Consider the following 24385-nt stretch of genomic DNA (forward strand, 5'->3'; position numbering starts at 1 on the left):
CCTTGCATTGGATTTCTATTTATATGTGTTCTCTTATTCATCTGTTGCCCAAACATGCATTGTAACTATAAGGTGCTCAAAATACAGAGGGGGGGAAAAAAGAGCCAAAGGTCATCACTTCTGAAAGTTTGGAATGCTAAATAAGCACTCAAGGAGCTTGTTCCACTCCTCTAACCCAACCCCAGAAATTGATTGCTTAGGTCTGTAATAGGGCTCAAGAATCTTAATTTTTAACCAACACAACTTGGGATTGTGGTATCCATTATCCCTGGACCATTTGCTAACTGAGGGATCTTGAGAAATCAAACTTCCTTTGAGTCTATTTCTTTGTCTATAGAAACATTTTAGGTAGCATCTTAAATCTTGGTTAAAATCACATAAGAGTCCAATGCTTGGTGGAAATTAGTTTGTTATTGGTATTTCCTTACCATCCAGACAAGACACTCTTCCCCTCCAAGCCGACAGAATTCCTTAGGCACCTTTCTGCTTCTGTAGTGCCATCACTTTCAGGTGTCTGGGTTCCTGTAAGGTTTGTGTCATTACAAACTAGAGCTAGACTACACTTTACTGTATGTCTGGGAAAAGGGCACAGAATAAAGAATCCACACCTAAGATGATGTTACATGAAAGACAGAACACTGAGATGGGACTCTGTATCTTGTATCTGAAAGAAAAAAGCAAGAAAATGCCAAGCAGGGGAAAATCTGGAGGTGTTCAATGACCATCACTCCCACTCCTGGAAGTTCTCAAGTGGCAATAATGATCAGATGTCAAAGGGTTCATTTCTACACTGGATAACAAGTGGAAGGAGGGACTAATAAACCTAATGTTTCTACCCTACCTTTATTTCAATTTCAAAAGGACTAGTACTGCTATTTGTAGGGCAAAGCTGAAAGAAAAGGCAACAGCTTAAAAAGACATTTTGGAGTTCTATTTTGCTGGATTTTGCTTGGTATTCAAAACCAAATTGGAAACAAAAAAACACAATACTGCTGACAATCACACTCCAAAGAAAATCACGTTTAGGTATAAATCTTAGCAAATCCTGTACAAGATCTGTATGCTGAAAATTATCAAAAGTTGATGAAAGATCAAAGACCCAAACAAGTAGAGAGATGTACCATGCTCCATGGATTGGAAGGCTCAAAACAGTAAAATGGTCAATTCTTCCCTAAATGTAAATTTAACATTCCTATCAAAATCCAGCAAGGTTTTTTTGTAGACAGAGAGAAGCTTACTCTAAAACATATGGAAAGGCAAAAAACTAAGACCAGGATGAAAGGACTAAGACAATTTTTTAGAAAAATAAAGAAAAAATGAATCACGAATTAAGTCTACAGTAATCAACACTGTGTGATACTGGTGGAGGGGTAGACACATAATGGAACAGAGATTCCAGAAATACACCAAACAAGTCCAACTGATTTTCAATAAAGATGCAAAAGCAATACAGAAAGACAGCCTTGTGAACAAATAGTGCTACAGCAATTGGAACAGACAGGTGAAAACATGAACTTCAATGTAGAAAGCTATAAAGCTTTTCAAAAAACTGAGAAAATCTTCAGGACCTAGAGCTGGACAAAATTTTCACCCTTGACACCAAATGCATGACTCATATAAGGAAAAACTGATAAGCCAGACATCAGAAGTAAAAACTTTTGCTACACTGAAGATCCTGTTGTGGGGTTGGAAAAGTAAACTGCTCCCTATCTGAAAATAGACTAGATTATACAGCTGACCCTATGCAGCCCAAACTCATCTTGTTCAAGGATCAAATGCATAGAAACTTCTCAAAGCTCAAAAAAAAAAAAAAAAAAAAAATTGGTTATAAAGTGGGCAAACAACCTGAAGAAATATGTGGATGGCATCATTAGCCATTAGGGAAATTCAAGTTAAAATCATGAGGTATCACTACCCAAATGGCTAAAATAAATTACCAACAGCTGAAACCAATGTAACACTTTGTGTCAACTTATGTTTTCTAAAAGATACCAAATGCTGGCAAGGATGCAAGAAAAATTAGATCATTCATACACTGCTGGTGGGATATAAAATGGTAGTCACTAGAAAATATTTTAGCAGTTTCTTATAAAATTAAACATGCACTTACCATGCAACCCAGCATTTATACTCTTGAATACGTCAACCTCAGAAATAAAAATGTTCATATAAAAAGCTGTACACAAATTATATATATAGCAGCTTCATATTTCACAACCTCAAACTAGAAATAACCCACATGCCCTTCAAAGAGTGAATGGTTTAACTTTGCTACATCCATACCATGGGATAAAGGAACAACTATTGATACATGTAACAATCCGGATGGACCTCAAGAGAATTATGGTTAGTGGAGCAAAAAAACAAACAATCGTAAAAGGTTACATGCCTTATGATTGCTTTAAATGTAATATTCTTAAAATAAAAAAAAAATAGAGATGGAAAACAGATTAGTGGTTGCCAGGTGTTAGGAATGGAGGGAAGAAAGGGAATGTGGCTATAAAGGCAGTCTGTGGTGAAACAATTCTGTATCTCGATTGTGGTAGTTACCCAGATCTGTGTATGATAAAATAACATGCAACTATATAAACACACAAATGAATGCTTTTAAAATTGGTGAAATCTTGGGGCACCTGGGTGGCTCAGTCGGTTAAGCGGCCGACTTCGGCTCAGGTCATGATCTCGCGGTCCATGAGTTTGAGCCCCGTGTCGGGCTCTGTGCTGACTGCTCAGAGCCCGGAGCCTGTTTCAGATTCTGTGTCTCCCTCTCTCTCTGACCCTCCCCCGTTCATGCTCTGTCTCTCTGTCTCAAAAATAAATAAACGTTAAAAAAAAATTTTTTTTTAATAAAATTGGTGAAATCTGAATAAACTCTGGATTATAACATCAATTTTCTAGATTTGATACTGTATTATATCCAAGAAGTTACCATTAAGAGAAACTGAGGAGTACACAGGGACTCTGTGCCTGTGTGTGTGTGTGTGTGTGTGTGTGTGTGTGTGTGTAGCAATTTGTGAATATAGATTTCAAAATAAAAATTTAAAACAAAAATGGCACAGATGAATATTATACCGGAAACAGACATTATTAGTGTGTTGGTATATGTACATATTTCTGAATGAAGCCGGAAATGTGTGAAATAACTTAATTCCTTTTAAAGAAAATCAAAATATTCTCAGTTAAAAACAGATTGTCATTTTAAGTATTACTTCAATTCGTAAGAATTATTAATAGAAAGGGGAAACACCATATTATCTCAGGGAGCTTAAGAAACTGAACCGGATTGTTTTTACATGAAATATAAAAGAAAACTCAACCTTTTTCTTTTGGAATTCTATATTCTACAATACTGTCCACAGGTTATACTACAATAAAGTGGTGATCAGAATACCACCATGGGAAAACACCTATTTCCCAAATGTTGCAGAATAAGCATTCAGTGAATGTCAACAGAGAAGCTATCCTTCACTTTTTCAAATGCTGACTTTTCAGTGGGCAATCAGGGCATACAGGTATAAAGGAAAATTCTGAACAAAGAATGATTGATTCCTTCACCCATAAAGGTCTTTTTGCTGTAAAGGATCTCAGAATTAAGACATATATGGTACATATGACTGAAAAGCAACTTATTAAGTATAATACAAACTACTGTAAAATTCTTAAATGCCAAAGGGACATAAATTTAAAAACAAATGTGCTAGCAATTACTACTTCACTATCCTTTGGACATACAGCAAAGGAGAAAAGGATGAACAAAGACCAGTTTAGACAGGGCAACAGGGAAAGATGAGAAAACATTATGCAGATGGCCCATATCAAAGGAGTATTTGACTTTTGGCACCCAAGGGAAGATCAGGATGCAATACTTTTATATCCTCAAAGCATGTAATACAAGTTACAATTATCACAGTATTATAGAGCAAGGCTTAATATTTTAAAATAAGAAAAATTTGAGTATTAGTATGTCCAGTACTTTGGATAACACAAAAACAGAGAGTCTGCCCTTTAAGACTTAGTTGACAGTATAAATGGAGAGAAAGACTAGTATTCAGGACTCATTAACTATTCATTTTTCAAAGTCAGCTTTGTCATTCGTTGCTCCAGAGTTTAGCCAGATCCCTCAAACTCAGGTTGTGTCCTTATATGCTCTCTCTACATGTCTCTTTCAAAGCACTGACCACAATGTATCATAATATTCAACCCCCTGCTAGACTCATCCCTGAAGGCTGAGAATATGTCTATTCTATCCACAGCACCCAGCACGATGCCTAGAACACAGTATCTGTTAGTGCAAAGATGAGGCCCAGTTTCTTAAGTGAAAAGTGAAGTTACAAAATAACATGAATGATCTTTGAGTAAAAATAAGTAAATAAAAAGTCTAGAAGTTTAAGGCCGTATTTATATACCATTATCTCTGGACTGTAGAATGGAAGGATTTTCATAAAGTCTCCTATTGTACGAATTTTTTACTAAAATATTTTTATATCAGTTAGAAAATAGTAAAACTTTTTTTGGGGGGGGAGGGGGGGAACAACAGAGTTGATAAAAGATTTCCTCCCCTGTTTTTCTCATCTCTTACATCCACCCTTCTATATCAATGCCTTTTTCTTCTAAACCACACCTTCATTCTTTTAGGACTGCTTCACTAATTCTTTTTGGTTTCAACTGAGATACAACTTGGGTTAAGCAGAAAAGCAATACTTGAGAAATAAATTAGCATTATTTACTCCAAGCCAGGTTTAGATATGGAAAAGTAGTTTTCCCTCAAGTGAGAATAACTTCTATCACAGGAAAATCCACAATTGGAGACTACTGCAGGTTACTCATAAAAGAGATGAATTACTTGTTGATTGTGATATTTAATTAGTTTTCAAAGTTCCCTATTACTGGGCTATAACAAAATACTTGTCATTTTCTAAACCTAAATTTAAACTTCTCAATACCAAAGACAAAATAGTGTAATTTTTCAAAAAAGTCAATTTCAGTAACTTCTTGAAATATTTTAATGCTGTTTTTTAGTTTTAGCCAATAAAATCACCTGATACTTTATCACTGAGTATCTTAGAAATATCTTTATTAGCATTAAATTTTTCAACAGTCTTTGCCTCATTCGCTTTAAAAATCAAACTATTTGCACATTTGTTTTTTTTTCAATATTCTTTTCAGAAAATATTTCCTATTATGATTTTTATTACAAGCTGCTTTTTATGCAACACCACTTTGGAGCACAAAATGGACTTTTGAATCCACAAAATAGTGTCCACCTAGAAAAAGCCCCACAAAGTTGTCTCTTGGAAACACTTCTAAGTGCTTTTGCTTCAAAATAAAACAATGATTTCCCACTATAAATACAGGTATTACTTTCTTCAACAAAACACTTGTTCAGCTGACACCTTAAATCTCTCAACTAATTATTTCTTGACTATGACAGCATGTCATTGAAAATTTTCTACATACCTGCCACACCACCACCATAAAGAAACTTGAGTGTTTTAGGTCTTTGCTTAAAAGAATGATGATGAACAAGTTTTTAATAATAAAGAACATAATAAGCTTCTGGGAAATGCCCAGCAGAAGCAGCAGCAATGAACACTATTCTTGCTCAATAATACAGTCCTAGTCTACTTCTTTACTTCTAACGTTACTTCCAAGCATGAACTGTTTATTTCAACCAAGCTTATCTTCCTTCTTTACCGTTTTCTGAGCAGGCCTGCCCCTCTTCTGTTCCATTTAATAACATCATTAGCATCCCAGGTTCTCAAAACTTAAAAGACACCTTACTTGCTCAATCATCAACTGTCCCCTCAGCTCCCTAATCACACAGACATATTACTACCATTTCCACTGCTTCTGCTACCTCAGATTTACCTAGATGTAAATCTAGGCCTAGCACTCACACATTTTCCTCTAAATCATCCTACATACCAAAGCCAAATTAATCTCACAAGACGCTATAGCATGGCAGTCCTATCACAGCAGGCCCATCAGAATCCCTGATCTTGTCCAGCCTCAACCACACCACGTACTTCCCTTTTCTGTGCATCAGCTTCATGACGTTGCTTCCACTTTCTGCACTCTGGAATGCGCTATTATTATTATGCTCCCTTCTCTACAGATTCCTAATATTCGTGTTCCAGTTTAAAGTCCTTCATTAAGTCTTCCCTAATAATAACCTTCTCTCAAATGTCCTCCACAGCCAGGCCCTAGACAAAAGTAATCTCTCCCTTCTCAAATCCTCTTGCCACTCTGACCCCTTTAAATAGCTAAACATACACATTCTTACATTCTCAGCAAAGAGAACACTAGGGGATGACAGTAACTATCTACCTCACATTTTCCTCCCAGTAGTCTCTTGGAAAACAACAGACACTAAATATCAAGAGATATGTTCAATCTCAACTCCAGGCCTATTCTTACTCTGCTCCTTCATTTTGAACTGAGCTTTTCTCTTCCTTTAGTCTGTATTTAAGCTAACCCATTCTTCAAAGTACATATATTACATATATTGTAGTCCAAGTCAATTTCATTTCTATGGTGATATAGCACCTATTTGGATACCAGCAGTCACGTTTTCCACTGTTGCTTAATTCTTATGTTTATGACCTACCTCAACACTGTGCCATTCTCTAAACTATAGCTCTTGAATTCACCCCTCAACCAAAGTCCATCTCTGAATTTATTTAATGCTGTTTCTTATCCTATCCTATTTTTGCCAGTCAAACCCAATCCTCCTTCAAACCAAATCCAAATGACATTCTGTTCAATAAGAAGTCTTTCTCTAATGCTGCTTCAGGTTCCTACGGAACTTGAACAAATATTCCATAGTACTTAACACATCTCAACTTAAATTTAGTTATGTCTGTGCCCTTCATAATTTAAGAATTAAGACAGGGCTCCTAATATTTCATCTCTCTTCACAACAACTAGTAGGTATTCAAAGAAGAGCTGTTGCATTTGGGTAAACAGCACAAAATGGTTTGAAACACAATTTTTAGTAACTGAACCATATACCATCCCAAAAAAACCCTGTAATAGTGAAGTGGGTTGAAATGTTATATCTCCACCAACATCCAAGTCCTAACTCAAGTACCTGTCAATGGACCTTATTTAGAAACAGGGTGTTTGCAGATGTAATTACGTTAAAGATCTTGAGATGAGATGATCCTGGATTTAAGGTGGCCCCTTAATTCAATGACTCCTGTCTTTATAAAGAGAGATTTGACAAAGGGTAAAGCTATAAAATTGAAGGCAGGAAATGGAGTAATGTGTCTCCACAAGGATTGCTGGCTGCTACCAGAAGGAATCAACCTTGCCACCACCCTGATTTCATGCTCTAGCCTCTAAAACTGTGGAGATAAACTCCTGTTGCTTTATGCTACCAAGCCTGTGGTAAATTGTTTTGACAGCCCTAGGAAACTAAAACAAACACCTCCATAGTACAGCATTTTAAACATCCAGAAAACTTAAGGTTTTGTGGGGTTTTTTGTTTTCTTGTTTTTTTAATTTTCAAAGATAAGAGCAGGGGTGGCTCAGTAGGTTGAGCTCAGGTCTGACTCTTGATTTCGGTTGAGGTCATGAGCTCACTCTTCATGAACTCGAGGCCCATGTCAGGGTCTGTGCAGACAGTGCAAAGCCTGCTCGGTATTCTATCTCCATTTCTCTCTGCTCTTCCTCTGCTTGCTCTCTCACTCTCTCAAAATAAATAAATGTTTTCTTTAAAAAAGAGAAGAGCAATAAGGAGATTCTTGGGAAATAAACAGATGATTTTATTTAACTAAAACTATACCTAAATTTATGAAATGATTTTATTTATAAATAAGTAGTGGCTTATCTTAAACTGAGTTCAGTGCTACTTCTCAATATAAATGCCCTCCTTGTGTTAAGGATATAATTTTAAAAGATGTAAAACCAAAATTATACCCACTTGCTATAATAAAAAAAATCATGCTATTTCTAAGGCAAATAATCACAGTGAGTAGATGAAATTGTTTTATCATGGTATTTTCACTGCAATATAAATCTTAATGGGGAAGGTTCGTATTTTCAGCCTAACTTAGTATTAAGTATAGATCAATATTTTGTTCATTCTCTATTAAAAAATTTAACCCAGCACTTCCTTTTTTAATTCTTATGCCATGTTTCTAAGTTTCCAACTTTTACTTTAACTCAGTCTGCTTAAGGAACACAGGAATAATTTCAATGAGCCTAATCAAATAGAAAGCCCTCGGATTCCAAATCTATATACATAGCTTATGTATTTTGCTAACTTTGCTTATCTAAGACACTAGCATTTTCCATTAGCAGATAAAATATTATAATAATAGGCCGACAAAACACACATTTTCTCTAGAAAAGGCCCCAAAATGTAAACTGTATCTTAAAGAATATGAGCCTTGGGACACCTGGGTGGCTCATTGGGTAGTTAAGTGCCTGACTTTGGCTCAGGGCATGATTTCATGGTTAGTGAGTTCGAGCCCCACCTTGGGCTCTGTGCTGACAGCTCAGAGCCTGAAGCCTGCTTTGGATTCTGTGTCTCCCTCTCTCTCTGCCCTCCCCCCCCCCCCCCCCCGCCCCAGTGCTCTCATGCTTGCTCGCTCTCTCTCTAAAAAACATAAACATTAAAAAAAAAAGAACATGAGCCTTTATATTACATACTACTTTTTAAGTAAAAACTGAATTTTAAAATATTTTCAAAGTTTGAAAATCATTTAAAAGTAATTTTTAAAAATTCAAGAACTTAATCCTACTATAACATTTGGAATTATACCTTCCACACAAAGACAATAACAAGCACAGGTAACTTAAAATTTTACACATTTTCTTAACTTTAGCCAAGATCATAAAAGAAACCAAATTTAGCCAACATACAAACATTATTTATATGAATTTAGTAAAACAACCATTTTCTTAGAAATTATGATCCCCTGCAGTCATTTTTAGCACTTAAAGTACTAAAAAGTTAAATTACTAATATCAACTCTTATACCCATTTAACTTATAAAGTCATGGAAATTAGCAGTTCATTATTGCTCTGACTGAAATACCATCTCCTCTCTATTCCTTTAAGCTACCTTTAGGACTATTAAATATGTGCATATAATGAAAACATGTCAATTTGCTATTCTTATATGACAAGTCCACACAGACAAGACACTCTTCTCTTTTCCGTAATGCAGATATGGCATGAGCCAATGAAATCTAACACCATATTGGAGAGGAAACGCCTACTGGCTCATCTATGACTTACAGAGGCACAATTTTGGTTCCCATGTCCCTGTTTGTCATGAAATGTCTTCCAGAATGTAAGAGCAGATTTATGACCAGTCTATTGATATTTTCTGCATTGTAATTTTGCTTTCATCTTACTCCAATTACTAGATAATAGAAAACAATGGTACTACTTTGTCCAAGAAGTTTTTGCTTTCAACGTAATCTGAAGATCGATTGGAGAGGCACAAAATAATCAACCTACTCTAGCCTACATTGCAGACTTATCTCACTCAGCTATCAGATTTCTAAAAATCCTATACACATTATAAAACTGGAAGAAAAAGGAGAAAAATCTTGTGTAATGAGTATTTTTTAAAAAAATGTTTAATGTTTATTTTTGAGGGAGACAGAGTATGAGTGCGGTGGGGCAGAGAGAGAGGGAGACACAATCTGAAACAGGCTCCAGGCTCTGAGCTGTCGGCACACAGCACAACGCAAGGCTTGAACTTGAGAATGGCGAGATCATGACCTAGGCTGAAGTTGGACAAAACCGACTGAGCCATCCAGATGCCCCTGTGTAATAAATATTAAAAAAAAAAAAACAAACAGCTACTTTTTCAGAGGAAATCACTCTCAAAAACTCACTCAAGAATCTAAAAAAAAAAAAAAAAAAAAAATCAGAACTGTAGGTAAATAAGGTTTTAATTTTTCCTGGGGTGCTTGGGTGGCTCAGTTGGTTGAGCGTTCAGCTCTTGATTTCGGCTTAGGTCATGATCTCATCATGGTCTGTGGCATAGAGCCCTGCATCAGGCTCTGAGCTATCAACACAGATTGGAATTCCCTCTTTCTCCCTCTCTGCCTCCCTGCGGCTCACATACATGTATGCATGCTCTCTTAGAAGTTTTTTTAAAAAATAAATAAAATAAAATTTTATTTACCTGGTTATCTCTTTGTTCCAAAAAACCTTGGTTAAATTATTTCCACTCTACAGCAAATTAAAATGTTTTGAAGTTACGTGGGAGAAAAGAAAGGAGAAAAGCTGTTCAATGCACTGTAAATAAATGAGGTTTCTTAACACAGGCACTGCCACAGAAGATACGTGTAAAACACACAAGTATAATAAAAGCACCACCTAGCCTAAGGTTTTATGAATAAGGACACATTCCCCTACCCACATCTAAACCCCTGAGAGTACCGCCATATTATAGCAACATACAATAAATGTTCACCATCTCCCAGTAATTAGAAAAAGGTTAACATACTAAAGATAGTGTTTAAAAAACATTAATTACTTAATACAGTCTAGAAAAATCTTTAATAAAGTAGCATTTTAAATACTTCTGGTCTCATTTAATGGTTTAAAAGTTGCTTATAAACTACAGTTTATAAAGAGGTATCAAGAATGAATTTCTAATGACATAATTCTTCACTGGAAAATTTACATCCAAAGATAAATAATAACACAGAAAGACTAAGATACTAGGTTATGCAAAATTATAATATAAAAAATATGGACTTGTTATAGATTTGCTCTTGCATTCTGGAAAAGATTTGGTGATAAAGGAATACAGGAACCAAATTATGCCTCCACAAATCTTGTATGAGCTAATAGGCTTTCCCTTCCAAAACCCTCTCCAATAAGCTTCATCTCCTTGAACTTCCATTTCTCCTCAAGGAAAAGTTTAACTTCAGAGCCATCTAAGCAAGCTTTATATATTTGCAAAAGAGACCCAAATTCTCAGAAAATCTTGTTTTTGTCTCAAATTCTATATAGGCAAAATTTCTTTACATTCCACTAATTCTGCATTCTAGGAAATCCTGTATAGAAATTTCCTTACATTCCACTAATAGCATTAGTTATAATATATAAGAGGTCAATTATCAGTCAAAACAACATTAATTATAATCCTTCACTAAGTATATATTCATTTATACTAGATGGTATTAACATTTAACTTAAATTTGCAACCTCACTTTTAACGTAATTTACTTACATAAATTCTTATGTACCTAAAGTCACATATGCAAATTAACTTATACAAAACATTGTAACAGTAATCAAATTTTAAAAAGACATTCAAAAAGATTTCTCTGGCAAAAGTAAAACATGTGAAAACTTGATTTCTTAAAAGAACGGTTTTTGGTGAGCTTACTGTTAACTTCTGCTTGATATGAAAAACTTACTTTTGATTAGCTGCTAGATATTCATTCAGATATCGTCAACATTTTTTTTCAGCACTTGACATAATTAATGATGGGTTGACTAAACTTGGCAGAAATCAATCAAATGTAAACTAGTCTTACTTAATTTCCCAAACCTAGGCCACACACAAAAGCACTAAGGATCAAACATACACATCCACAAGGGAGGCAGTGGAAGCTAACAGGCAGGTGTACACTACCTCTCACACTGTAACTTCAAGAGTAAACAAAGCCCTCCAACACAGTCATTTGCCAGTTTTGTAGTACCAACCTAGCAGATATTTTTCATGTGTTACATGAACTCAGTGTCAGTGTTACTCCTGTGATACCTAAGAAAACTCAATGAAAGTAATTAAATACTTAAGGAATAAGATTTTTGTGGGTAGAGTTGAGTTCTGAAGGGCCACAAACCATGACCTAAAATTTCGTTTGCCTCCCATTAACCAATTCATGTTAGTTTTGAGACTGTATCACCTTCACTTGTGAAAGCATGGAAAGAAAAAGAAAAAACTGAATACCTTTTGGTAAATACAAGGAACAAAAGTTAGACTAATGATTTTGAACAGGATATATTTTTGTTTTATCCAATAAATACATCTTATCATTTATGAAGATCTGGTTCATTTGTTTGCTTAAATCCAGTAGAATTTTCTTGAATGAGACATCACATTCCTTGAAGATGTTGCAAAAGTGAGGAATTATTACTAAGCATCCAATTTCAATACTCATTATCTCCAACAGAGAAAATGCCAGAGGAGTAAGCTACAAGGGATTTTGTTGGGTAGAAGTAAGGGAAGGGGAGAAAAATAAAGTGAGCTAGTTAATTTGCAATCTTATTCTAACTTTAAATATACAGATAGTATAATATTTTGATCTAGCTATTACCCCAAGACATTTTGATATAACTTAAGAATTACAAATACTGTACTTATTCCCAATCTATTTGTTATTCAGAGACCCAATCAGTTTGCTTTCATAGCTTCTCCCAGCTCTAAATTTTTTTAAGTCTGACATGTGGTTTCTTAACTGCTAGTAATTAGAAAAGAATCCACGATTAGATAAAATTCTCACTTTACATTTTACTGTCAAGTTTTTATTTTCTTGAGGAAAGAAGATGACTGATCAACTACCACAGAAAAAACCAAAGGAGACTTTTGGGAGTGTATATTCACAGAAGTACTCAAATATAATTTAAACAGGAAATCTTCCCCACATTAAAGGGCATTTTTAAACTATTTCCCAAAGCTGCATGGACATCTTGCTTTGCCATCACATCCTCACTCAAACAACTCTAGAACATTATGCAACAGTCTGCTATAACTATGCAAGTCAGATCATGCTCCAACCAAAACCTAATGGCCCAAAAGAATTAGTTCTACCCCCACCCAACACTGAGAACAGAAATCTTCTGAATATATACATAATAGAAACTAAACATGTACAGTTGGACATAACTTGCAAAATATAAGAGAGACCCTCAACTCACACATCAGTTAACATTCACTTGTTAAACATTTAGTAACAAAATATGACTAGAAACATCTGACTACATTAGAATTTATAGAATAACTCTGATAAGCTCATATTCTGATCTAGTTAGATCATATTAAAATCCATACTTATCATTTATTATCAGAGTATTTATAAAAATGTATTTGTTTTGAATAAAAATGTAATTAAAATGAGTAAGGCATACTGTATTTATATCTTTTATCGCTATAGCCTAGGAGCAAAGCTTTTTAGGAAAAAGAAGAATCCTTTGATGTGAACCTTAACACCTTCTATATAAGGGGGGAAAACATAGTTGAAAAGTCTGAATTTTCTTGAATTTTAAGGGCAAGGCAGATAGAGGGAGATATATTGTCTTTCAAGTAGGAAGTATACGAGCTGGCTAAACAGTTTATTTTTTAAAGGATCCTTTTAGATGAACATGCAATAATTATTATTTGAGGGACAAGAGGAAAATGAAAGCCAACTTTCATAAAGATTAATTCAAGTGAACATATTTACAGTGGAAGTGGAACAATCCTTAGCTCCCTGGCTAAATAAAAGCAGTCATCTACTGCATCAGTGTGTATTTTCAAGCAAATACAGAAGCAAAACTCATTAGCTCTTTAAAAAATACACACATTTAATGTTGGTCTGTTTTAATTCTAAGTAAAGCAATTCCAAAAATACAAACTGAACATCAGAGCCATGTGAACCACCATGATAAAATAAAACAGACATTCACAATAATTACGTCTAAAGACAGTTCAGCTTAATAAATCATCTTCCATGTATACTAAAGAAAGAGTTACTAAAAATACTGCTGGTGTTCAGTTAGAATTAAAGGACTTTGGGGAAAATGAAATAATATGATACAGGTGGAGTGAATAAGGTTACACGGGATTTACATTTTCCATTACCCCTAGATATAAACAAACATTCAAAATCAACACAAACTCTGTGTGTTATTCAAAATATTGCAGCTGCAGGAAAGGCAACTTTAAATTAATAGCTAGGGGAAAATCAAGTTTTGGTGGAGGTAAACAGAAGTGACAGTTTTTAATTTGCACTTTTGTAAAGCTCATTTATACCTGGCCAACCAGGAACCAAATGCAGGACAACGAAGTTCTCTGCTTCTTTTGGCTATAATGTGACAAGAAAAGGTCATCTTTTGAAGATGTTTAAAGAAATAAAGCAACTTTCTTTATAAACAGTCAAATAATCAATCAATGGAATAAATAAGTACTAACCCACATTTTTACCGCTCTGTAACCACTACACTTTACATATTTTTCATTTTGGCGGCAAATTCCCCAATTTTTAGGCTAAAATCCACCAATCACTTTTAAGAGTAAAATGAACAGCCACCAAAATAAGAATATTCTTCTGTTTACTCTTTGGCTAAAAAAGAAAACAAACAAACAAAACAAAACAAAAAGAAACAGAAGACAACTCTAACACTGGTGATAAAAGAAACTGTTTTTTTACATGTAAAATAAAGTTATCAATTTAAATCTTGGTACATTTTATAAAAACAAGAGGTAATGTTGTAATAAAACAGCAGTAGCCTTGTCAGGCAACATACTGTTTGTTAACCCTGTGCAATAAAATACTTTGTTCATACTACACTTATTCAACATGACTAACAGTTACTACAGACATTTCAGGAATCTTCACGGGACTCCTATAGACTTACTGTTAAAACTGAGAGACATTTACAATCATAATGTGCCATGAAAACTTGAAAATGTTACTTCTAGTAGGAGATAATGTTCATATTATTTGAATTGGTTTTAGGTACTGAACAGCTGAGTTACAAGGACTGAAAGTGAAAAGCATTCTAAAAGCCCATGAACACTGTTGTTCACACCCTTCTTCAGAACACACTAAACTTTAAACTTGTTTGACACATTTCTCTTCATACATAGCAAGCAACAGCACCCAATAAAAGCCTGAGAAGAAATGCTGCTGTGTAAATACTGCAACTATTCCTGAAAAAAGAATTATGGGATATATACTCCAAAGCTGCCCATTCCCATAATTTGTATTGCATAGGTCACATAATCACACACATATATATACACACACGTGTACATATATGCACATGCAAAGAATATATTAAGACGACAATGAAGTCTAGTCACAGAGCAATTTACAGGCTCAATATATTTTTTACACTTTGCGTGAAAGAAAATTTCAATATTTTACAGTCTTTTAGTAGGCATTATATACACTGCACTTTATGAAATCTGAAAGGTATTGAAATAAATTTTTTCCAACATTTTGGTAACAAAACAGACAACGTTTCTCCATATACTTGTGCTATCTATCTACATGATCTGTTTGATCTGATAACCACTAATCACAAAAACTGACTCAATGGAATAATTAGAAAAATTATCTAACACCATGCATGGATTTGAATCATTTTTAATATCCTATCCTAGAAACATTCTACAAATCTTAAGATTTAAAAAATTAAGTCTCTGTTCTGATTTTTAAAAGATATCTTTTTTATGACAATATCCATAACATTGACAGGTACATGTTAAGGCTAGTATCATCTCCTTTTGTGAATTTTTTTGACTTTTTTTTTTTTTTTTTTAAGAAAGATAGTAAAAGCCAGACTCCTTTAGGACTTTGAACTGTACCTACAGAGAATGAGAGTGCAGTGAACATAATGTTCAGTCCTACAGTCAGGATGCAGTTGCTCCTTCCCATTCCACAAGATACTGCACCTTTCCATCAAGTGTCACCCGACGAGCCAGTACTCGGTATTTTTCACCACATGCTATTCTACCTGCAGCACCAAAATAACTGGTAATGGAGTTTTTTAGATGATTGAGTTGCAACTCCTGATCTGCTAAGTTATTCAAAATCTCTGTGTTGAGTTCATCAAATTGGTAATCTTCTTTGCCTTCATCATCTTTTACAATTTCTGAGTTCTGAGTCTGGAGTGCTCTTCTTGGAAGACGACCCCTTCTTCTCCGTAAATGTGGTATTGCAGCAGGCCAAGATCTTCCTGTACGAGTTCTTTTTCTGGAGTCAGATAATCTACGGAACAACAACAACAAAAAAAAGGCCATAATTGTCTACTGAGTTTATAAGGCATCCTTCGCCCAAACAATGTGTTCTCAGATTTTTTTCTATCACACTACTCTAAGTATATACCCTTGGTGACATAAACATCAGCCAAACCAAAACAATACATGCTATTTTTATAAATGGATTATCACTCGCCTTCATTAGACTCCATCACCTTCTTGGGGCTGACCTTTGAAGAGCTTTTCTTCCTTAACAATGTATTATTAAGCTTAAAAGAATCAGAGGAAGTTTTTAATTACGAGGCCAATGAGACAAATTCTTACCAAGAAGAGGCCCTATTCATTAGTCAGATATTGTCAACAGTCTTATCATTAAAAAGAAGAAAGTTCATTCACTCATTCAATGCAGCAAATACTTAATAAGTACCTCTTATATATACAACATTGTTCCATGGGCTTAAATAGATGGTAAAACTAGAATAAATGTTCTCTTATTACCAGTTCTAGGCATAGTGAACTAATGTAATGAACTGGAATAAGCACAAAGTAGAAATCAGGGTACCTTGAATCTACCTCTGTGATACTGGCCAAATTCAAATCTCTTATCCTCTGTATTCTCTTCTGTGAAGAGATTAAGTGAAGAGGTTGAACTAGATAATTTTTGAGGTCCTTTTCAGCTCAGGAATTCAATGATTTTATAATCTTTTAACAAGGGAGAATACAGCCTAAGTTAAATTCAAAGACTTTATAATCATACTGCCTGACTCAACATCCCAGTTCTGTTATGCTTGTTTAATGACCATGCTTGTTTCTTAAAACCTGTTAGTTTCAGTTTCTTTATCTTTAAAATGGGAATAACAGATCTACGACTCAAAAGACTGTTTTAAGAATTTAAAAAGGCAATGTATGTGGAAAGTTTAGCACAATGCTTGGTGAAAGGCCAAACACAGTTCAATTATTCACAATCCATTAAAAAATGAGTTACATTTTAAGCTTTTTAATACTCTGAATTTTGTACAATTTACACAGCAGTTTTTGAAGTGTTAACAAAAATTAAACTAAGGGAAGTATAAAACTTGCAAGCTCATAGCTCTGACCCCAAGGAAACTAATTTTTCATTCCTGATACGTCATGCTTTGGGAAGGCATCATTCTGAAGAATTAGGTTAAATAAAATATTAGAGAAGTCTGCTACTGATAGAAATCCTGAGTTTAAAATCTTCTTAGTAACAAAAGGATTTACATGTCTGATTCAGATATTGAGAAAAAAAGTACTCCTAAAGATAAAAATTCCTAAAGATAAAAAATTTTAGATAAAAATATTATCTAAATATTAGAAGCATAAAAAGGTCTCAAGGAAAAGAGCACAGCCTATTAACACCAGTATACCTCTTCTGTGCACAGAGCAAAATCTCCTAACAAATTTTTAATGTTTGAGCTCTGAAAAGCAGAAATTTCAGATGAATATTAATAACAACCTAAAGAATTTACATATAGATGCTTCTCAAACGCTGAAAGGCATATTTACATCATTTTCAATTGCTAAAAATTTATTTAATCATTACTTTACAAAGAAAAAGAATCTAGAAGAAAATTAGTTAAGAAATAAGAATATAAAATATCTACCCATAATGCCTGGAAATGCTAGACGAGGTAGTTTCTTTTGTACTGGAAGCACCCGTGAAATCCACATCTGAGGTATTGGATGAATGTGCAGTTCCCTCAGTTCTCCTAAGACAAAAGAATTTAAATGGTATAACGACTATATTACATAACAATAGAAATATTCATTTCCCCCCAAAAGAAAATTCCTAGAATAGGAGAAAATAACTTTCTATTTACCCTATAGAACAAGGTAAATCCAAGGTAGGATTCTCTGAAATTGATTCCTTATCCTGGAAAATAAAAAATAACATACTTAAAGCATGGCTCTAAAGTAAACTAAAAAGATACTCATTTCTCAGTTAATTTCAAGCATCCGTCCTCTTTGAGAATATATACCAACACATCCTCTTACCAAAGGTGGCTCAGCAGTTTTCTGAATCATTTTTCTTGTATATGGGCCAGGTGGACGACCTACTGATTTTTTCTTTCCTTTTTTTTCTATGCCATTGCTTACTTCCCTGAAACATAAAATCATTATGTATTTAATCTCTGCATAAAGAAAAGCAAAAAGACAATGGACAATATATACTGGCTTAGCTCCACTTATGTAATAATTAGGTTACACTTATTTTTATACTAATGGTAACAAAAACCAAAAAAATTAAATGTAAGTTGAATCTACCAATTTAGTCAAGTGCATACAGAGAACACATTCCAATTTAAATGAGCATTTCTTGACTCAGATATTATTTACATATGAAAAGTTTAAGGAAAAAACTTTTCTCTTTACCACAATTGTGAAAAATATATACAACCTCAAAGTTAATAAACAAAAACAAAAACAGACTACTATACTGGAAGGAAGATTTCCAAACCCCCAAGAGTTCCATTATTTAGTCCAGGTTGTTACTATGTAGGCCCTTAAGGGAATATTTTAAGAATTTATTACTAAAAGTAATTATGAATTTAGTCATTACCCACATGGAGCCAGGAAGTATCTATATTAAAATATAGTAGCTATAAATACAGGTTGCCTTTAGAAATAAATATATATATTCTTGAATGATATCAATCATAAAGAGAATGAAAGCCAGGGTGGAAGAGTGTAGAAGAAGGAATCCTTTATATTAGGCAGGGAGTCATTCAAAAGGTACAATTAGAAAGATCTAGAAAACCAGTTTTTGAGACATAAAAGCAAATATCAAGCAAGAAGGGGGAAAATAGCAAGTCAAGGACATCTCTAATTAATAGAAGGGAATAAGAAAAGGGCAAATATCAATATAGAGAACATCTACTTCATTCATTCAACAAACATTATCTACCGTATAAAAAAAAGGGGGGGGGGGTTTAATAGAAATACAAAGATCTTCCCTGTGCTAAGGGGTCCATAATACAGTCAGAAAGTGACAAAGATACATACAAAAAGGCTGATAAAAAGAGTTAAGTGCTATAAGAAAGTTACCCAGGAAATTTTAATTTCCTGTGTTTTTACACAGACAAGGAATAACACCATAGAATAGGCTAGAAAGAGGTGAATGGAGAAAACAAGAAAAGAAACTACTCCAGACACCAAACTAAAGTTGGGCAATAAAGGTGGAAGTACAAGGAAGGAGAAAGTAGGGGAGCTAGAGGAATAAAGCATAACTAGAACTACAATCAAAAGTCTCAAGGATAAAATAGATGGAAGTATAGTTTTTTTTTTTTTTTTTTAAGATGATCAACATTTATACAGGACCCCTGGATTAAACGAAGTATTTTCAGATTAAAAGGACCAATTCATACATAGGACCCAGAAGGAATAGAGAATGCCTTGAAAGAAAGTTGAACCATTTCCCGGTAGCATCAAATGAACTAGCTAACACAGATGGAGTGTCTCATTAATGTGATAGGAATGAGAAAATTTATGTAAACCTTTTTCTAATCCATAATATGGGCAACTGATAGCAAAGGATTAATGATAAAATCTAAAAGTGATAGGAGTAAATATGCTTTGCTTTAGGGAAAAAAAACAACAACAACCTAAAAGCATTATCTACTTTATTACACATTCAAATGGATATGAAACACTGTTAACCCTGGGTTATTACTTTTTCTTACTCTCCAGATACTCTCATACCTTTTATTTACTCCTTAAATTTCCCTCTCTGCACAACCCTCAGCCATCTTTATACCTCAGTATTTCACTGAGAAAACAGAAGCTACCAAAACAATAACTTCAGTCATCTTCCAAACGCCAAATCTACAGCAGAACTAATATCTGTACCTATTTTCACCCAATTTCAACAAAAGGGTTCTAGAAGTCCTCCTATCAAAGGCCGCTCCCATGTTTAAGTTCTAAATCCCTTCCCTTTTGGATTCTCAAGGACTTTACAATATTTTCAGTTACCTGTCCCTCTCTCCTGTACCAATCTCTTTTCCACTGGATCATTCCTAGTAGCACATAAAAACAGGTTCCAATTAATTTTCTATTTAAAAGTCATCACTTGAGTACTTCCTTTCCTCTTCAGCTTCCATTTGTCTACCTCTCTTCAAAGTAAAACTACTTCTGAGCGTTCTCGCACAAACATTTTCCACTTTCTCCCTTCTTATTCAGAGTTCTTAATTTCCCATTTCCCCCTTTCCCTTTATTATCATTATTATATGAATCTGCCTATTGCCTTTATTTGTAGAAAAAGCCCAGTTTTGACATTTTAATTGAGCAGTGCTGGATTCAATCATACTTCAACCCATTTCAGTCTGATTTCTATCTTTACCTCTCCAAAAAAACCTGTTTTTGTCAAGGCCATTAATAACAGAATGTTATCTTATCCAACAATCATTTTCCTTTCACCTTAAATCCATCTCTCAACAGCATTCCATACTGTTTAATATGCTCATCTTTCTGAAACACCCCCCCTTCTCTTGATTTTCAGGGCACTAAACTTTCCTGGTTTCCTCCTATCTCATTGATCATTCTTTTTTAGCCTCCTGTTTCTTTCACCTCTTCCAAATCTCTAAATGATAACAGGACATTACTCTGGGCCTCATTCTCTCCCCCACCAACTCCTTGCTTCCTAGGTAATTTCATTCATTCTCATGGCCTTATAAATCAGCTTCCAAATTTGTATCATGTGCCCTAACCCTTCCTGAGCTCCTGACACACTCAGCTGTCTATATCTAACATCATCATCATTTAGATATTCCTTGTAAAAATCTCAAACTCAATTAGTATGACACAGAAGAATGCTTCGTTCACCTTGCCAAAATCTGTTCTTGTAGGTCTTGATACCAGACATCACCACCCACCAGCTGCTCAAGCCAGAAATCTGGGCTTTGTGTAACTTGATTTCTCCTTTCGTAAGTTTAAATCATTAGCTAACCTAATGAATTTTGCCTCCAATAGAAGTCTTAAATCTATTTTGTCTCCATTTGACTGAAACCACTACCCAGGCAATCTCTTACACCTAGATGACTGCAAGAGTCTTCATTTTTGTTTGCTTCTATTCTTACCTCTATACCTATCCACTCTCCAAAAGCACACAAAGTATTTTTAAAGGATAATTCAATCTGCTTACATCTTTAAATAGCTCCCCATTATTCTTAAAAAATTCCTCAAAGACCTACACAACTCTACATGATCACGCCCCATCCAAACTTTCCAACACCTGATGCTAATCTCTAGCCCTCATTCATACATCACTAGTCTGTGAATTCCTAGAACATACCTCACATCCTTCATACTCGTTATTTCCACCACCTGCAGTATTCTTCCCTTTGTTTTTTCACATTGGTAGGTTAGTCTCATTCTTTGAGTTTCAGCTTAAATATCATCTTAGATAGGTCTTTAAGATTCCTTCTTAAAAGTAAACCACTTCACCTCTAACCATCCCAATACAACCTAAATCCAAATGCTATGCCCTACATGGCACTAGAATGACCTGTAATTATTTATCACCTTTCTTCACCACTATTGTAAACCCATCAAGGCAGAAGGAAAGTCTGTTTTGTTTGTTATTGTATCCCCAGCACTTAGACAGTTAAGTTGCTTGATAAATGGAATTAATAAATGGATAAATGAATGAATGAAAAATGAACAAACGAACAAGCTAGTACTTAAGCTGTCTGCTAAACAAAACCAATAGGCTTATTCCTAGAAAGCCTAATATCTAAAATAAATAAACATCTAACATTAACTCTTTGTACCTTGTCTAAGCAAGAAATTATAAACAGGAAAACAAATCAGGGTAACTGCCACTTATACTTTCATATATACTAATGAGACTAAATAACACATTTTTAGTTACAAATAAGCTAAAGAGAAAAACTAAGCCACAGATCAACTTTTACCTTGAATCAGATATAGGTTTGGATGCCTTTCTGCCTTTAATTTTAAATTCATGGGATGTTCCTTCAGGTTCTTTCTCTGCTTTGAAAGCCACATTTGGTGGCACAGGAGGAACACGAATTCGCAACCCAAACAAATGCTTCTTCTTCTTTATTTCTTTCCCAGACATAAACCTAAATTTTTAAAAAAATTAACTAAAAATTTAAAAACTGAACACATATACATGTCAGACCCTAACTCACAACTTTCAGATATAAAGCCTTTATAGATGAAAGTCCACCCAACACTACAAAACTCGCTCTTTCCCTTTGCTTTCCTGGATTCTTATCTGCTCCCAGAGTCAATCCACAGGATACAATGGCAAAGGAGGTCGGGGGGAAGGATAGGATCAGAAGGAAGGGAGAAGAGCACACATCCACTTTTCTTTTTAAAATGTGGCATCTATGCTTCAGATTCTGTGTCTCTTTCTCTCTGTCTTTCCCCTGCTTGTGCTCTCTCTCTCAAAAATAAACAAACATTAAAAAATTTTTTTAAAATAATAAAACATGGCATCTAACTTTTTAAAGGAAGAAAGTAGAGAGTGGTGTCTTTTTAGTCCCAATATGTGTTTTCCATATTTCATTGTCCTGTTTAAAAGATCTCAAAAATGGTTTAGGAAAAGAATTCTATTTCAGAGTGAATCTGTGAGGGGAGAAACCCTGGTCAGAAAGTAGCAGGTGTTAGCACTGGAAAAGAGAACCCAATATGAGAGGTCCAGAAAATAAAAGGAGTGTCTAGTGTGTCATACTTAGAATTGGAAATAATCTGGAACAGAAAAATGTTATTTCGGTGTGGGTTTGGGTCTCTAAAAAATGTGCTCCTAACTCTCTTCCAAAGTCCTTAAGTCTCCTTAATCCAAAACACCCCCACCTACCTTACTTCTACTATACCCTGCCTACCTTCCAGAACCACTACCAAACACTTGGAATGTTCTTCCACTTCCATGCATGTTTGAGAAAGGGAAGCTCCCATTTCTATCATAATAAGAACAGATGTATTTCTGGTACCCTAAATTGGATTACAGAATTCACATCCCATAAAGCATTTTTACCAGTACTGTAACTGCTCAGGCACTTTATGGCTTTTTAAATTGACCTAAAGATTTAGCTGCTAGTAATTGTAACATTTTTAAGGAGGAAATTCTGTCAAGTTCAAAAAAAGCAACTTGTTACAAAAAAAATTTTATAAAATTGCTGAACAGTTGGTAAGAGCCAGCATATACACTTAAAAAATTATTTCTATTGCAATTTTTAAATATTTTTAAGAAATGTAGATATGCTTTTTATTTCTTAAAAAAAGAAAGGTCTATACAAGGATATATCCAACAATAATCAATTATCAAAAAATTAAGACTATTAATACTATTTTTCTGCAACTGATGGCAATAACTGATCTTAAAACCATAGAAGATCTCAATCATTTTAAAACCAATATTCTCTATAATATTTTCCACTATCTTTTGCATTTTCCCACCAGCTAAGATATTATTTTATTTTCAGGGGACTGTATTATAAAAACAAGTCATTACTGAATATGTTTTTCAATGGAACAAGCCAAAAGTCCCTGAGATATTGGTATGCCTGCCTCCCATCCACCATTCCCAGAGGATTGCTCTTCCCTTCTCCAACCCTTGAGAATCACTGCTTTGCTCAACTGAAATTAAAATTTTAAAGTTTAAAATGGTTTGTACTAAACATCAACCCCACAATTCTTAAACAATGCCATTATTCCTTATACTTACTACAAGTCTCCCTCATAGGGATACATAAAATAAATCAACTTACATGGTCTTGTAATCATTTAATGCCTCCAGAACATGCTCATATCTTTCAGATTTTGGTGTGTCTGCCAGCTGTGAAGTATCAAGAAACAATTTAAAGCACTATAATTTCATTAGTTAGTAATATACAGGTGCTAGATAGAGGCAATGTGATGCAGAAGAAAAGAGTACTGACTGATAGTCAGAAGATCCAAGTTCCAATTCCAGGTCCTCAGTGACTAGCTGCGTGATCTAAAGCTACTTAACCTCTTCTTGTTTTCTTATCTATAAAAAGAGGAGTAGGAGCGCCTGAGTGGCTCAATCAGTTAAGCGTCCAACTTCGGCTCAGGTCACGATCTCGCCGTTTGTGAGTTCGAGCCCCCATTGGGTCCTGTGATGACAGCTCAGAGCCTGAAGCCTGCTTCAGATTCTATGTCTCCCTCTCTCTCTCTCTCTCTGCCCCTCCCCTGCTTGTTTTCTGTTTCTCTCTCGAAAATAAACATTAAACAAACAAAAAAATTATATATATATATATATATATATATATATATGACAGGTGTAAAAATCCTATTACAAGTAATTTTATAAATCAAATGACATGTCTGAAAAAAACTGTTAAAACACTACAAAAATGGGATTTTATTAGTTACTAAATTTATTTTAATTCTATAATCCGAGGAAATAATACATAGAATGAATGACTTTAATATCAACC

At 34.5% G+C, this 24385-nt stretch overlaps 1 protein-coding gene across 6 annotated transcripts in view; it reads right to left on the reverse strand.

Moving 5' to 3' along the window:
* Positions 1-12483: 12483 nt before the first annotated feature.
* The window catches only part of MTF2 (metal response element binding transcription factor 2), a 78398-nt gene continuing 66496 nt past the window's right edge, over positions 12484-24385 (reverse strand). For 4 of the 6 annotated variants that reach the window (XM_047870482.1, XM_047870485.1, XM_047870483.1 and 1 more), the window contains 6 exons: positions 23696-23763; positions 21875-22045; positions 17961-18066; positions 17786-17838; positions 17570-17674; positions 12484-15954 (listed from right to left, as the gene is read on the reverse strand). In XM_047870482.1, coding sequence (XP_047726438.1) covers positions 15597-15954; positions 17570-17674; positions 17786-17838; positions 17961-18066; positions 21875-22045; positions 23696-23763 — 861 coding nt within the window. In that variant the 3' untranslated portion in view covers positions 12484-15596. Of the gene's footprint in view, positions 15955-16140; positions 16214-17569; positions 17675-17785; positions 17839-17960; positions 18067-21874; positions 22046-23695; positions 23764-24385 lie in introns of all 6 variants that reach the window. The other 2 variants (XR_007154724.1, XM_047870484.1) reach the window with 2 other exon arrangements.

The sequence above is a fragment of the Prionailurus viverrinus genome, chromosome C1, assembly GCF_022837055.1.
Source record: "Prionailurus viverrinus isolate Anna chromosome C1, UM_Priviv_1.0, whole genome shotgun sequence".
Lineage (NCBI taxonomy): Eukaryota > Metazoa > Chordata > Mammalia > Carnivora > Felidae > Prionailurus > Prionailurus viverrinus.